The sequence below is a fragment of the Lutjanus erythropterus genome, chromosome 19 (genome assembly GCF_056507025.1).
Source record: "Lutjanus erythropterus isolate fLutEry1 chromosome 19, fLutEry1.hap2, whole genome shotgun sequence".
NCBI classification, from domain to species: domain Eukaryota; kingdom Metazoa; phylum Chordata; class Actinopteri; order Lutjaniformes; family Lutjanidae; genus Lutjanus; species Lutjanus erythropterus.
This window is the reverse complement of record NC_139335.1, coordinates 17,144,396-17,160,379: the sequence shown is the minus strand read 5'-3', so window position 1 is coordinate 17,160,379 and position 15,984 is coordinate 17,144,396. Positions and strand designations below refer to the sequence as shown.

At 39.5% G+C, this 15,984-nt stretch overlaps 3 protein-coding genes across 3 annotated transcripts; 2 read left to right on the top strand and 1 right to left on the bottom strand.

Annotated features, from left to right (window-relative positions):
- The first annotated feature begins 423 nt into the window (after window positions 1-423).
- rps2 (ribosomal protein S2) lies at window positions 424-3,681 on the top strand. The gene is made up of 7 exons (XM_084744728.1): window positions 424-528; window positions 848-985; window positions 1,082-1,171; window positions 2,580-2,687; window positions 2,788-3,121; window positions 3,374-3,465; window positions 3,552-3,681. Exons 2-7 carry the CDS (start codon window positions 851-853, stop codon window positions 3,630-3,632), a joined length of 840 nt encoding a protein of 279 aa, XP_084600854.1. The 5' UTR covers window positions 424-528; window positions 848-850; the 3' UTR covers window positions 3,633-3,681.
- A 1,092-nt stretch (window positions 3,682-4,773) lies between these two features.
- On the bottom strand, window positions 4,774-7,865 carry ndufb10 (NADH:ubiquinone oxidoreductase subunit B10). The gene is made up of 4 exons (XM_084743891.1): window positions 7,650-7,865; window positions 5,959-6,097; window positions 5,320-5,459; window positions 4,774-4,921 (listed from the first exon to the last, which is right to left on the bottom strand). Exons 1-4 carry the CDS (start codon window positions 7,795-7,797, stop codon window positions 4,833-4,835), a joined length of 516 nt encoding a protein of 171 aa, XP_084600017.1. The 5' UTR covers window positions 7,798-7,865; the 3' UTR covers window positions 4,774-4,832.
- A 2,543-nt stretch (window positions 7,866-10,408) lies between these two features.
- Window positions 10,409-15,672, top strand: LOC146309588 (large ribosomal subunit protein uL3-like). Its single transcript, XM_084743602.1, has 9 exons — window positions 10,409-10,598; window positions 11,197-11,365; window positions 11,466-11,601; window positions 13,334-13,520; window positions 13,657-13,817; window positions 13,936-14,037; window positions 14,347-14,442; window positions 15,324-15,443; window positions 15,556-15,672. Exons 1-9 carry the CDS (start codon window positions 10,442-10,444, stop codon window positions 15,613-15,615), a joined length of 1,188 nt encoding a protein of 395 aa, XP_084599728.1. The 5' UTR covers window positions 10,409-10,441; the 3' UTR covers window positions 15,616-15,672.
- Window positions 15,673-15,984: the final 312 nt, after the last annotated feature.

Sequence of the window (15,984 nt, the reverse complement as noted above, 5' to 3'; positions counted from 1 at the left end):
CTGGTAGCCTAGATGCAACTTTTTTAAACTATGCTAAGGTAATGATCGAGCTGACATTTTCTAAATAATAATGAGCAACTTCTGTTTCCATTGTATTATTTTTGATTTGCCACACATTTATGTTTGGGTGCATCCTTAATAACATACAGAATTAATACACACGTGCTATACTGCAATTATAAAATTATCAGGGACAAAATAAAAAAAAATCTGCCTTCCAAAAATATGGTATAATTTTTTTCTGTTGCAGAGATTGGGTAGTTGTTTGTTTGTTTGTTTTTTATGCTTCTCACTGGCTTCTAAGAAAAAAGATATAACCACGTTCTTCAAGAAAATGTCAAATTTAAATAGATGCCAACCTGTTAACACAAAGCATTTCAAGTGTCAGGTGAGGTCAGGTCTGAAAAGCTGCCGGCAGGGGCAGTAGTTCGAAGTGCGTTTTTCTCTCAGTGGAAAATATCGCGATAAGACCTCTGTATAAAACCCGGCGAGACTTCTCATGGTTCTTCTTCCTGTAATACAAATCACGTAAGTTGGATGCATATTGACTTAGTCTGATCGAAATCCGCATTCATCTCACACATCGGTGTACCAAATACATTGATAAGGCCAACAAATTAACGCCTAAACATGGTGTTTCAAAACCTTACTCGTATTTATGAGAATAATTTGGCAGAGTTGGAGATATTTGTAAATATTAAAGGAAAGTCCTCAACGTTAAATATGGCGGCCATGCGCGTTTTGTGTGAGATGAATGAAGTGTTTTGACATTTGCTCGCTAATGTAGCACTCTCTTGTTTTAGCGAGTAGAGGAAATATTCATTATGATTTGTATTTTGTCATACAGCAAATGGCGGACGACGCCGGTGGTAGAGGAGGTTTTCGCGGAGGTTTTGGCGCCGGTGGCCGCGGTCGGGGCCGTGGACGCGGCAGAGGCCGTGGCAGGGGCCGCGGTGCCCGGGGCGGCAAGTCCGAGGACAAGGAAGTAAGTCTCACTTTCTCAAGCTTATAAATGAATGCATGGTAAGATGTGGTGGAAACTACGAGCAGTTTTTCACGGAGATGTTGTCTTTGGCTGTAGTGGGTGCCAGTCACCAAGCTGGGCCGCCTTGTTAAGGACATGAAGATCAAGTCCCTGGAGGAGATCTACCTGTACTCTCTGCCCATCAAGGTAAGCAGTAAATGTGAGGATGCCTACATCAATAAACTGCCAAACTGTGAGGTGAAGTTGTTCCAAGACTAACAGTAAAGTAAAAAGAGATCTAGTGCATGTAGTTAGTGCATTAATGGTCTCACTGTGATAGTCTTACTAATTTAAACGAACATCATACCATTTTGTGTTATGTTTTAGTCATCAACTGCTAATATGGATCAACACTTTGGGACAGAACCATTCCTATACAAATGCTGGTTTAAAAAGAAATTGTCAATCAAAATGAGCTAATGGTGCAGCAGTGAATCTACAGTGAGCTATATTATATGTTCTGTAATATAGTGCATTTGAATTATGTGCAGTTAAGTAACTTAATAGTAGTTCAAAAAACCTTTTAAATGTCTACTTTTTTGAAACGGTCAGTGAGTAGTGAATGTCAGTTTTCATTGCTTTAAAGTCATTAATTTATGGTTCTCTGCATGAGAAAAGTGATATGTGACAATAATCACCCGGCTTATATTGATCAATTTGACCCAGTCAAATGTGCTCACTGCAAGGTGTTTAAACTTGCACTTACATTTGTGTTGTATTATCGTGTTAGTGTTAGAGCTAAGCATCATTTTACTTGATTTGATTCTTTTCTCCTGACCACTTTTGTAAAGCCAGGCTCTTTTACACCTAAAGCTGTTGTAAAGGTATTTCTAGAACACTGACTCTGTCCAAAATAGGAAGAGTAAGTTTTTTTATTTTAGACGGAGATAAATGTGGAAGTATTGTGTATGAAGATACTTGAATTGATTGGGCAGATGGGACTGAAACAGCTCATGTTTTTCAAAGACTGTCAGGGATTTCATAAATAAGTGCACACAAAGAACTTTTGCACTAACCAACAAGAAAGATGTCGTTCCAAAGTTGTTCCAATTCAAGTGAATGTTGAAGTCTACACAACACTCAAATGCAAAGATGCGGTCCAGACTCGGATGTGATGTTATTTTATTGAATTGCTGCACAAATTGTCACCTAGCTTAAGGACTTGGTGTTGAAAACTGGACTGCACATGAATGCATTAAGGAGAAACTGGATACCGCATTTGAGGCAAGCCTCTGCTCATTGTGGCACATGAAGCCAACTGCAGTCTGTAGAGCAAGTGCAGTGGTGGTATAAAATGATTCAGTTCAGTTGTAGTGGGTTGTGACAAAATTATCAACTCTTTTACAGCTGCTTCTCACAATGTAGACTTATGGGCATGTTTTTGGGGTGCAATGCATCATGTGAAGTCTTTATCAAACTGGCTTCAAAGCCCTGTGCTCTTCCTGGGTCTCAAATCAGTGAAATTAGTACAAATGAATGAGTTATACAGTGTTAAATATTCTCATTTAACTGCTGCAGTGACCCATCTAAAACCCGACTATTTTTTTTCCTGCAGGAGTCTGAGATTATCGACTTCTTCCTGGGTTCTGGTCTGAAGGATGAGGTGCTCAAGATCATGCCCGTCCAGAAGCAGACCAGGGCTGGTCAGCGTACCAGGTTCAAGGTAATTTTTTGACTCTAATGGTCTTAATTTTATCAGCATGAACATCCTACCATGTGGTCTGTCCAGATGTGACATTGTTGCCCTCTGGTTTTGTTTGCAGGCCTTTGTTGCCATTGGCGACTACAACGGCCATGTGGGTCTGGGTGTGAAGTGCTCCAAAGAGGTGGCCACAGCCATCCGTGGAGCCATCATCCTGGCCAAGCTGTCCATTGTCCCTGTCAGGAGAGGTTACTGGGGTAACAAGATCGGCAAGCCCCACACCGTGCCCTGCAAGGTGACTGGCCGCTGCGGCTCTGTCCTGGTGCGTCTCATCCCTGCCCCCCGTGGTACTGGCATCGTGTCCGCCCCTGTGCCCAAGAAGCTGCTCATGATGGCTGGTATCGATGACTGCTACACCTCTGCCAGGGGCTGCACAGCCACCCTCGGCAACTTTGGTAAGATTCTTGTGATGGTTGCGTGTGTTAATGAGTTTTCTCCTTGCTCTGCTCAGCTTCACCTCTGAAGTGGTGTAGTTGTCGTTATCAGGAGAGAAAGAAATGAGTACTGTAATGCACGGCAGAAAGACGTTTTTTGTAGTCTCTTCTGTTCCCCGTTTCAGTACTCGACATTTTTCCAAAAGAGCTTACAGCACTAGCACGTGCTTAGAGCCCAATCTCTGACATCTACTGTTTCTATTTGCCAATCAGCCAAGGCCACCTTTGACGCAATCTCCAAGACCTACAGCTACCTGACCCCTGACCTGTGGAAGGAGACCGTCTTCGGAAAGTCTCCCTACCAGGTAGAGTACACAGCTTGGGCTTAATTTGTCATGATTTTTAACATGCAAAGTTCATATATTAAAGACTTTCTCCTTTGTTTTTCCAGGAGTTCACTGACCATCTGGCCAAGACTCACACCAGAGTGTCTGTGCAGAGAGGACAGGCTGTTGCTGCAGCTCCCTCCTAAACCTTTTATACAGAGAATGGCTGAATAAACATTCTGAAACACCACAAAATGTGTCTTATTACTTGTACTGATTCTAAGTGCTGATTCTAGTTATATTTTTGGAATCTAGTTACTTAATTCCAGTCCCATGTAATCTATTATTACCCAACCCTGGATAAAGAATATATATCACCTTTGGTCAATCCTGTTTTGTTGCATTTGATGCATTGATTTCTCCCCAATGGTCTTATACATCCAGAGGTACGAAAGGGAAATATATACTGCACAGTGGTGAAGTCTGTCAGCAGACAAATGTATATTCTCATGTTGTCTCCCTGTACTCAGCCCTGCATACTGGTGAAAAAGGTGACATATTCAATCCTCACTAGGGGAGATCTAGAGGCATCCATCAGCTACATCCTCTATTGGTGTTTTCTGCAGCCCTTTCTACTTTTACCAGTAAGGTAATAAAGTGAAAAGTACTTAGTAAGGTACTACAATAAAAGTAAAGTTTCTTTACTTACTGCTTCTACTTAAGTACTTCGAGTAGGACTTAAAATGCAGGATTTTTACCTGCAATTAATGTGTATCATTAGGATTTTATCGATACTATTACACTTATCAATACAGCTCATTGATCTGGTACTTTAATGATAGTCTTAACAGTATTTTTTGCATAACTAAGTGATTGCCTTTTAAAAATCAATTATTAAAAGTTTCAATACATCTCGTTCACACAAAACCCTTCTGATCTATTTGTGAACAACATATTTGGAATAAAAATGGCAAATTTCACCAAAAGCAACTAGTTTGCAGGTATGCAATTTGCTACATGGCTCTGATGACTGAGGTGTCGCAGCAAAATTCTTTTTTAACCTGAACTCCTTAATTTAGGACTAATGCTCCAGGAGAAGCCCTCCCCCACACACACACACAGATTTAAAAACAGATGTGCAAACTCATAAGAGGTGAAAAAGGTGACATGTTCATACAGTACTGCTGAGGGTGTGTTGATTCAATCAGCCGACATATTAGAAGAGAAGAACTAATGTGTGGTTGTTTGCAAAACCCAACAAGCTTATTGGGCAGGAAAACAGAATTTTTTTATCCATACGTGTGCTGTCACAGACGGGAGGGTGGAAAGACACTTAACAGACACAACTGATCACATAAATTTTTATTATTTTACATTTATTACACAGGACAGATAGAGAACCATTCTTAAGCACTCTGGGCCTGAGCTGCCATCATCCGCTCTTTTTGCTTCATTAGACATTTCCTCCCACTGGCGTACGCTCCCAGGTCTCCATCTGGAATGAATTAAACACATTTAGTGGCAGCCAAGTCATACAAATAACATTTTTCATTATCAAATCAATAAAATGTCCATGAAATATTCTTGAAGAATGCCCAAAACAATTTACCAAACACTGCCACAGTTTTTGTTCTTCTACAATTTAGATATTAAAGAAGCGGCGAATAACTCACATTTCTGAAGCTGGAACCAATTTATGTTTCACAGTTTTGTCTCATAAATGACTTAACAATTATCAAAATTTGTTGCTAAATAAATGCTTGTGAATTGGTTATTTGTACAATATTTGTTGCATGATTTATCTAGGGCAGGGTGATATGACTTATAAATAATGTCAATATTTTGAGGCCATTCTGCGATTTATACCACTACCACAAACAGCACATTACTTACAGCGTGACTGGAAGTTCTTGGTCACCTCGTTGAACTGCTGTATTTCTTTGGCACAGTTCTGGTGGTAGCTGGCTCCTTCTCTCTGCTGACAGGCCCTCAGACGCTCCTGGACCACCTTCACAATCTCCTGGTCCACTTTGCTGAAGGGTGAGGACAACGACACAGGATGACACTCTTCAACAGTATCTCCAGACACCCTGAGCGCCGCAAAAAAAACCTTCACGGCCAGTCAGGTTTTCCCATAACAAACAGGAAAAATCATTTCTGTGTAGATCTCACTTTGAGTATGGTAGTACTGTCATATTGCCACAAATCTGAAAAATCATAGTTGTCAAAAATAAGGATAAAATTGAGTTTCAGTGTCTCATTTATCCTGCTGCCTTCAAGTGCCTATCAGATACCGTGTACAACAAGTAGATATCCTTTCCAAGGTTTGCTGTGTAAAGAAATTGTAACTAGATTTTGACACAGATGGATGTTGCCCTTAGCAGTGATGAATAAAATCACCACAAACTAATTGCCACAAAATGAAGCTACAGTTTTTGTTTTTCCACATTTATTTTACTAATTATCACTGTGCATGTTGGGCATGTAATCATCCACCTGGATGAATAAATCTTATTTTGACCAGTTACTCACTAGTCTCTCCTCCACTGCATCTCAGCCTCATAGTAGCAGACATAATCTCCATGCTGGCACTCTGTCAGGTCAGGGACACGGCGGAACTTCTGGTGGTAGTAGACCAACTTGTTTTTACCACGAATGCTGTCAATGGCATCTGGATGAAAGGAGGAAAAACGGTAACGGATCACAAACATTGTTACTGGACTGCCTTAATATATTGATGACAGGCTAAATCATAACATTTCTCCAGAGGCTGACCAGCAATCTTGGAAGCAGATTTTCATTTGGTGGAGCAGTTTTGACTTCAAAGCAGAGGACAAATACTTGTACCATGTAGTACTACAGTAAAGTCAGAACACTCGTAATCACAGAAATAAAGAACAAAACAAGATATTCAGTTTACTGTCATAAAGGAGTCAGTCAACCAGAAAATATTCACATTCAAGAAACTGAAAACAGAGAATTTTGACCCTTTTTCTGTGAAAATTACTCAAAATAATTGATTATCAAAATAGTAAGCGATTAATTTAATAGTCGATTCATTGTTGCAGTTCAAATCACAGCTATATCGATCTTTATTGGTATCAGTATGTCTGATATACCTATATGCCTGTGAATGAAAACTTATTTAAAATTAGAACATAACGCTGATTGATATAATTATTATTTTATGTTTATTTAGTTTGGTTTTACTTATAATTACTAAAAACACTGGTGAAAGTTTACTGCGTCAGTGCCTTGATATCATGCTGTTTCTTGTTAAATTGTAAAATATCCTGTCCCCATTACACATCTTTGACACAAGTGTTAACCACTTTTGAGGGACCATCTGTGTTACATACAGGATATATTCTATTTTCTGTATAAAGATGAAAGAATATTGGTTGATATATCAATATCACATTTTCTTATACCTTGATATCAGTAGTCCCTGCATAGTCCCCAAAAATCCAGTATCCATCAGGCCCTAAACCCAAGCGTTTGTATGAAAAGATCTTCTTGATTTTTTCACTATGGATAACAATAATAAATTCTATGAGAATCAAATGGGGAGCCATCAGTTTAAACCGCCTAGGCCAGGACATCGGGTTTGTACTTTGAGATTTTTGATGTGTGTATAAATGTACACACGTATGTATGTATGTGTTTATGTTCATAAGAACTCGTTATACAAGTTTGTTCTAAAGGATAAATGAATCTTCTTGTGCATGTAGATAGCAGTTAGCCTACCACCTCGCAAACAATGCATAATATACAGCTAGTTAACGCTGGCAATTAATAAATTATTACCACAAATCTGGGCCTGCCTTGTAAATGATTTGGAATGATACTTAGCAAGGAAGTTTAAGTGGTACCATCGTTAAAAATATTTATAAGCCAGCAATATTATGTCTGTACTGCTCGTGGTAACTGTGTTGTTATCCTGCTAGCCCAGTTAGCCCGTCGTGTTTAGAAGGGATCCTCAAACACGCGAAAGATCTCGCGAGAGTGATCATTTTAACTCAAACCATGATCTTTACTTAGCCATAACCAAGTGTTTGCCACTAAGCCTACACTGATTTCAACCACAGCGTTAACATGTCATAAACAATACCTTGTATACCTGCCACAATAAAGAAACGAGTACAAATCTCGCGAGAGTTTCACATATCACGGGTTCCCTTCTAAACACAACCCAGTTAGCTAGCTCTGTTAGCTTGGGTTACCTCTAAATGTGGTGACAGGAAGGTCCACGGAGTAGTAGAAGAGTTTAGACAGAATCAGGGCTGGGTTTGGCAGTGCTGTCTGTTTGTCCACAACCGGAGTCTGCCGAGGAGGCTCCGGGTACGCTGCTTTATCATAGTCTGCAGGCATTTTGCCTCCTTCAGTCCGAGAACAAATTCGACCTCGACAGCTCTCCTTCCGAGTGGCGCATGCGCAGACGACACAATGGCGAAATAGAGGTCACTAATGTAAAACCACTCAGTCATCTAAAAACTTTTTGTTCTGATTGTTCTGAAATAATTATTCGGTGCGATTATTATGCCTAACGAGGAATTTAGCACAAGCCCAATTACACTGTTTGAAAGACATGAAGGTTGAAGGGTAAAGGTCACAGGTGGAGCTGTTGTACCCTGGAAATGCAGCAGGTGGTGGTGCAGAGCTGACAACCTTTAACCATCACTGTTAAAGCCAGGGACAAATTCTGGCACTCAGAATGCTCTTTCATATTAGTCATCAAGGAGCATTTAAAATGCAAAAAATCTATTTATTTTGATTGAAAATGCAAAGTTGTTGACAACAATACAATACCATGTTTGCTCGAGGATCAGAATGCAAAACCTAATTTAAAACACAGCCTAACAGACTATTTACAATGCAGTTCAGGTAAGCAGCACATACAAAAATGTATGCTAAAACATAGGAAAAAATAGCATCTCCATGCTAGATACTCATTATGAACATGTGATGTTTTGGGTACAAGCCCTTCTTCATGAAACAAATTCAAAGACACAACTTACAAATACCTGTCCAAAGGTTCACCTGACAGGTCATATAACTGCACAATGGTAAGCCAAAAATAAATAAATTAGTGTAATTTATAATGAGTGTATTTTTGCTCTTTTAAGAAAGAGAAAAGACCATATCTGTCCTAAAGCAGACCAGGTGGATGTTGGCCTCGTGACAATGAAAATGTTCTTCTTCCTTTCTCTCTCCTTTCTTGGTCGTGTGGTTCCTGTCCACTGGACCTCCCCACTACCTCAGACTTCTGAGTTCGCCCTCTTCCCTCCTCCTCTCTATCTTCTCCTGACAGAGCTTGGCAGAGATTGCCTTGTTTGAAAGCGAATACGGCTCCTCAGCTGGGCCAAACACCAAATTAGAGCCCTTACACTGTGTATCATCTTATGTATGACCCTTAGACCAGCACTGGACCCGGTCTCTTTCTATCCCTCGACTGGACAGTGTGCGGACATGGTCAGTGCTCCTCATATTTTTGGTTGTTTTCTACTCTTAAGGATGCATTGATTTGCACTATTGTCTGTCTTTTCACATCTACATGTGTGTATGTGTGTCTTTGTTTGGTCATCTGGGTTTATAAGGGAAACATATTGAAAAGTTATCTTGTAATGGCTGCTGAGAGGCGACCACGTGCAATACTGACATGGCGACTTCTTTTCATGTAGCATCCCATCATCTGAGTTTTTAAAATTTTTACTTTTTTGCTTTCTTATATTTTCATATTTGGCTTGTACTGTATTTTTAATCATATTAAAATAAATTCAGACAGTATAAACACATGGCTGAGACAGAAAGGCAACACACCTGACAATTAAGGAACTTGACACTATTACTCTATATTCTTTTGAGTACATGTTTCACTTTATTACAATTTTTTGGAGGACCTAAGCGTCAGAGGATTTTAATATCTGAAGAAGTTTTGTAACATAGACCAAAAACAGCTCAAAAAAGGACAAAGGACTGTGTTTTATTGCACTGAGTACAGGAAACGATTAATGTCTCTTGATCTAGTGCTGCAGTTCTTGTGACATTATTGTAAAAATCATTGTAATACATCTGGGTTACACTTGAGTTTCATATTAAGACAAACCCCAATTCCAAAAAAGCTGGGATGCTGTGTAAAACATAAATAAAAACAGAATTCAATGATTTGTAAATCATTTCCCACCCTTATACAATTGAATATAGAACAAAGACAGGAGTGTGTTACAACTGTGTTAAATCACTTTTTCTTTTAACACTCAGTAAGTGTTTGGAAACTATGGACATTAATTGTTGAAGTTTTGAAAGTGAAATTCTCTCTTATTCTTCCTTGATGTAGGATTTTAGTTTTTCAACAGTCGGTGGTCTCTGTTGTTTTATTCTTTGCTCAATAGTGCACCACACATTTCACTGGGAGACAGGTCTGAACTGCAGACAGGTCAGCCGAGTACCTGAACTCTTTTACTCTTTTACACATGTAGAATGTGTCTTGGCATTGTTTTGCTGAAATAAGCAGGAATGTGTCTGACATTCAGACATCATCTGGATGGCAGCATATGCTGCTCCAAATTGTGTGGATTGTGGAAATGGTGAAATCCATAAATCCTTGAAATTGTGTCCTGAGCTGTTTAAGAACAGTGTTCTAGCAAACTGCTTAGACCACTTGCCCACATGGTTTTTCCATATAGTGGTGAACCTCGTCCCATCCTTACTGTGAATGACTGAGCCTTTCAAGGATGCCCCTTAAATGCCCAGTCATGACATTGTCACCTGTTCTCACTGAAGCTGACATACATACATAATAGAATAAAATTCATCAGTTTGAACATTAAATATTCTGTCTTTATGCTGTTTTAAATTCAACAAAAGATTTCGAAAAGGATTTGCAAATCATTGCGTCCCATTTTAATTTGCATTCTACACAATGACCCAGCTTTTTTGGAACTGGGGTTAAGTAATGACCCTTTGTGTCCTTTTCCAGTCTCATCGCAAATTCCATGCACCCCGCCATGGACACATGGGGTTCCTGCCTCGCAAGCGTAGCAAGAAGCATAGGGGCAAGGTGCGTACCTGGCCCAAAGATGACCCCAGCAAACCTGTCCACCTCACTGCCTTCCTGGGATACAAGGCCGGCATGACTCACACGCTGAGGGAGGTGCACCGCACTGGCCTCAGTATGTATCCTACAACTGGACTTTAATGCAACACGCATGCATGGGAGGGTTGAGGAAAAAACATTCACTTGGAGTTACTGTTGTTTGCTTGAGAGGACAATGAATTGGGGAATTATAAGATCAGGTGTTATGTGGCAGTGTACACATTTAGAGTAGCTTGGTGTCTGGAAGCAAGTACATGTATAACATGACATGACATAACATGACATTGTTACAGGATGTTAAGAACCAAGTGTTTTAGAGGCAAAATCTAAGGCAATCTAAGTTTTTCTATTTGCGTCAAGCTAAATTTTGATATTTTTTTGCTTATTTCTGCCTGTCTATGCTGTATTATATTGTTTAAAGGAACAGTTCACCCCAAAATTAAGAAAAGCATACTTATGTGCTGTTATTTATCCACATAGATTGTTTTGGTGTGAGTTGCAGAGTTTTGGAGATATCAGCCATAGAGATGTCTGCCGTCTGTCAAATGTAATTGAACTGATGACACTAAACATGACATGGCACACATATGTACTGTTATGCATGATTGAGCTTTACTGAATACTGACAGTTAAAAGATCATGGCAGATGAATATTTTCCATTTGTCTCCCGCAGAGCAATCAAAGCGAGAGGAAGTAGAGGCGGTCACCATCATTGACACTCCTCCAGTCATTGTGGTGGGGGTCGTGGGATACATTAAGACCATCCGCGGCTTGCGTCCCCTCAAAACCATCTTTGCAGAGCATCTCAGTGATGAGTGCAGGCGCAGATTTTATAAAAACTGGTGTGCAATTACACGTTGTTCCCCTGCATGTACAGCCACACATCTGTTGCTTTACTGGCACTGCTGTTTGTCATATTGAAACTGAGCTTTTCTGTTTCAGGTACAAGAGCAAGAAGAAGGCATTCACCAAGTACAGTAAGAAGTGGCAGGATGAGACAGGAAAGAAACAGCTGGACAAGGATTTTGAAAGGCTGAAGAAATACTGCTCAGTGATCAGGGTTATTGTGCACTCTCAGGTAAACCAGCTGTTCACAACTAAATTCAGTTTTTTTGGTAACAAGCATTTTGCTAACATCAACTAACTTACAATTTGGGAAAGAGAAAGTTGACAAAGGTTACACCAGATATCAAGTTTACTTAACTGTTATTTAAGCACAGAGCAAAAATGAGGAAGGATGAATTGCTGTCTCAGCCCAAAACCTTGTCCCAATCCGATACCAAGTAACACCAGTGCCAGTATCACCGATATTAATTCAGATATCAATACTTTTATTGTTAAAATCAGGTAATATACTATCATGTAAGGGAGCAAAATACATTATAATTAACTGCTATTATACTTCTGAATATATTAGCATCCAAATCATATTGGTGCTAATATATCGGACTCTACAAAAGAAAAAATATACAAATATTGCCACACCAAGAAGAATGTGCACAGGATGTCATCTTATATTAATGGATCAATTTTTTGGCATTGATCTAGTATCGATACTCAGGACAAGACTTTGCGTTGATAGTATTGATACTTTGGATGTTGATCCACCCTCCCCTATCAGATTTCACTGGTCTAATGATTTGGCAGTTATTCACCGCATTTCTGCCCCTGTAAAAGGGCAGAGCTGTCAGACTTACTCACCTGATCACGTGCAATGGAAAGAAGAGCTGCCACATCCCAAATCTCTCTGCTGTCAAGAGCCAAACAACTCTGACCACGACGCTCTGTCTGTGAGGAGCACTGGAGGGTGCCGTTTCAAATAGCAGTTTAAAAATAATTTTCAGGGCAGCACCTGGCTGCTCACCCAGGAAAACCTTTATGTTGGCAGCAAACAATATGAAAATCCGCCAGGATCTAATCTCTGTAATATTGTTTATCAGATCAGTCATTTTCTGGGCAGTTTTCATCTTCTGAAGAAGATCAAACTGGGCTCTTAAATATCAGGGCTGTGGTCATTTTGTGATGGAAGGGTCAAACATGATCTTGTGCTGAATCATAAGTCTAATTATAAAACGACAGGGCTGGTGATACATTATAAATAAAGCTTAGTAAATTCAAAGCAAGATGCTCTCTGGCTCTTTAGCGATCCAAAAAGCTTTCATCTGCAGATTATGGGCTTCTCTAGGAGGGATGCACCTGAATCCAAATACATAATGCGAGAAAGTGAAATGGAAACAGATATTTCTTCTATCCAAAGTTGCTTATTATTATATAGAAAAATTCTGCTCTGTGACTACCTTGGCATAATTTAATAAAGCCTTTTCTACTTTAATTAATCAATGATTTAATTCACCAAGATTATTCATCTAAAGGATATTTTGATACACTTGTTTATATCTGTAGTTTCTATTTCCAAAGCAAAATACACTTTTTTGTTTTGTAAAACTATTTTTTCAGTTTCTGATTATTTTCAATATACCCCAGTACAGGGTGGACTTCAAACAGTTCATAAAATTTAATTTAGCTAAAAAAGGAGAAAGATGAAAAGTATAGTTTGAGGATGTGGAAATATATTTTATAGTTAATTATGTTATTTTCTGACCTAATATTCATTGACATTGGATGCAATGGTCGTGTCTTTGACGCACTGAAATTATTTAATACAATAATAAGACAGTTACCCAATTTAACATACATTCTGGTATAAACCACACCCACCCACACAGATACAGAGACAGATGATTTTGTTGGTTGAAAAAATATAAATACAAATAATGACATTTCTATGCACCTCTGTTCTCCATTTTCAGATGCGATTGCTGCCGATTAAACAGAAAAAGGCCCACATCATGGAGGTGCAGCTCAACGGAGGAAGCATCTCAGATAAGGTGGACTGGGCAAAGGAGCGTCTGGAGCAGGCTGTGCCCGTCTCTGCCGTCTTCTACCAGGATGAGATGATCGATATCATCGGAGTCACCAAGGGTCATGGCTTTAAAGGTTGGAAACCTGCTCCGACTAGTGGTGGCATGGATGTTTTCACATTTTCCCTGTTACTCCTTGCATCTCTGTGGGACCTTTCTGGTTAAATATGGGATAAATAAATAATTAAAATAAAGGTTCTTTTTGCTGATAGGTGTGACAAGCCGCTGGCACACAAAGAAGCTTCCCAGAAAGACTCACAAGGGTCTGAGGAAGGTGGCCTGTATTGGAGCCTGGCATCCAGCCCGTGTGGGATTCACCATAGCTCGCGCTGGTCAGAAGGGCTACAACCACCGTACTGAGATCAACAAGAAGGTTAGCTGGACCCACAAGATGTCATCTTCAACTGTTTTTAGGAATCAGCTTTTATTAATAACTATAAGAAATATTAAGTATATGTAGTTAGGTTTACCATAATATTATATGTCCTCAGATCTACCGTGTTGGTAAGGGTGTGCACATCCAGGATGGGAAGGTGATCCGGAACAATGCCTCCACAAACTACGACATCAGCCAGAAGACCATTACACCCATGGTACTCCTTTAAGTTTTTTTGTGACACGAATACAATATGCACTAAAGCACAGGTTCTCAACCTGGGGGTCCGGACCCCAACAAAGTGTCACCAAAGCTTCATGTGGGGTTGCAAGGCTTTCTTGATTTTAAGGGGTATAAGAAGAAGCATTTCATTAATTTCTGTGGCTAAAACTAAATGAAAGTGTTATTATTATTTTAAAAGAATCAAAGAGTTAATAGAACAATGGCCCATGTTTTGGGGAGAAAAAAGTACTGAATTAAAAAACAAAAACAAACAAAAATCATCCCTGCTGTCTTGTTCCTGCAGGGAGGCTTCCCTCATTATGGTGAAGTGAATAATGACTTCGTCATGGTGAAGGGCTGTGTGGTCGGGGCGAAGAAACGTGTCCTCACTCTCAGAAAGGTACAGTGTGATTTTGATAGTTTAAAGGGACAGTTTGAATTATGTTAAGTGAGGTTGTATGTTGTTGTACTTTCTGATAGTCGATGTATTACCTACAGTAGGTGATGGTCTGTTTGCCCACAGTTTTGAGAAGCAGAGAGGCGTACCAGCATGTTAGAAATAGAGATAGACAGATAGAGTCAGCAACAAAAGGTATTGTAGCCACTCCAGTAAGATCCACCTAAAAAAATCTATATCAGTTTGAGAGTATGCTATATTTAGAATATTTTAACGGGAAACCGGGTTTTATAAGCTGCATATTGCTCTCACCAAACCAACAAGAATCCACAGGCAAAACAGTCATTTTACTTTGCAGAATATGGGAGTTGCTGGTCTTCCACTGCTTCGATCTGTTAATTTGTTTGTGTTATTGTGTGACTGGCAAATCAGAAGTCAGACAATAGCATAAACAAACTAACAGACTGAGGCGGCAATAGACCAGCAACCCCTGTGTTCTCTGCTGTAAATCAAATTCCACATTTTTTCCTATGGAGTTTGGTTGGTTTGGAGAGAGCGATATTTGGATGTATAATGGTGGTTTCCGTTGAAAAGGGTTGTCTGATGGCAAAGTAAAGCAATGAAAAGACTCTAAATATAGCACACATAAAATGTTACTGATATTTTTAGGTGGACAAGTGTGACTAAAGTGCCTTTTGTTGCTGACACTGTCCACAGCAGTACATTGCTAACTATCATGCTGATACTCCTCTGATAAGCACCTCATACAATGCTACATCAAATAATCAAAACTATATCTTTAATTTTAGATCTGCAGCATCTGACTTAACACTGAGGTTAAAAAAAAAAATAAAGCTTCTAAGTATGTGTCCATCTTCCCACAGTCTTTGCTTGTGCACACATCTCGCAAGTCCCTGGAGACAATCGAGCTCAAATTCATTGACACCACGTCCAAATTTGGTCACGGCCACTTCCAGACTGCCCAGGAGAGGAGGGCATTTATGGTGAGTGTGAGAGAGGTTTGGTATACATGCAAATTTCATAATCAGTGTTAATATAATCGCTCATGAATCCCTCTGTGCACTGTTTTAACACTGACCTCTGGTTTGCCTGCAGGGGCCACTGAAGAAGGACGCTCTGAAAACACAGCCGGAGCCTCTGACCGAGGAGGCCTGAAAACATTCTCATATCTCAATTCTCATATAACAGTAATAAATCAGAGATTAAATGCTCTGTGTGTTGATGTTAATTTGGAAATTAGCTTTGGTAATGTTTTCATTTTTTAACTGCTGTGGTTGGATTTGCCACTTCATAAAGATGAGTGAAGACAGCAAACATGGAAAATGAAAACAGGCAATTCATTGAAAAATAGACAGGTGACTTTGTGTTTATTTTGCCACCTCTTCCCAATTTAAGTTGCCAAATGACAATTGCTGTATGCAAAGTTGCTAATATCATGTGCCATCAATGCCATCATCATCAAAACATGCTAGCTTCAGTCAGCGTTCCTTTATAATTTAAGCTGATAAATAATATTCTTAATAT

What these genes read in the sequence shown, in the direction of transcription:
- rps2 (XM_084744728.1), top strand. Translation starts at nt 851, where the DNA reads ATGGCGGACGACGCCGGTGGTAGAGGAGGTTTTCGCGGAGGTTTTGGC. An exon ending in GTCAGCGTACCAGGTTCAAG is followed by an intron (nt 2,688 to 2,787) that starts GTAATTTTTTGA and finishes TTTTGTTTGCAG; the next exon opens with GCCTTTGTTGCCATTGGCGA. An exon ending in TCGGAAAGTCTCCCTACCAG is followed by an intron (nt 3,466 to 3,551) that starts GTAGAGTACACA and finishes TTGTTTTTCCAG; the next exon opens with GAGTTCACTGACCATCTGGC.
- ndufb10 (XM_084743891.1), bottom strand. Translation starts at nt 7,797, where the DNA reads ATGCCTGCAGACTATGATAAAGCAGCGTACCCGGAGCCTCCTCGGCAG. An exon ending in ATGCAGTGGAGGAGAGACTA is followed by an intron (nt 5,460 to 5,958) that starts GTGAGTAACTGG and finishes CTCACCCTTCAG; the next exon opens with CAAAGTGGACCAGGAGATTG. An exon ending in CAAGAACTTCCAGTCACGCT is followed by an intron (nt 4,922 to 5,319) that starts GTAAGTAATGTG and finishes AATTCATTCCAG; the next exon opens with ATGGAGACCTGGGAGCGTAC.
- LOC146309588 (XM_084743602.1), top strand. Translation starts at nt 10,442, where the DNA reads ATGGGGTTCCTGCCTCGCAAGCGTAGCAAGAAGCATAGGGGCAAGGTG. An exon ending in GTACTGAGATCAACAAGAAG is followed by an intron (nt 13,818 to 13,935) that starts GTTAGCTGGACC and finishes ATATGTCCTCAG; the next exon opens with ATCTACCGTGTTGGTAAGGG. An exon ending in GTGTCCTCACTCTCAGAAAG is followed by an intron (nt 14,443 to 15,323) that starts GTACAGTGTGAT and finishes ATCTTCCCACAG; the next exon opens with TCTTTGCTTGTGCACACATC.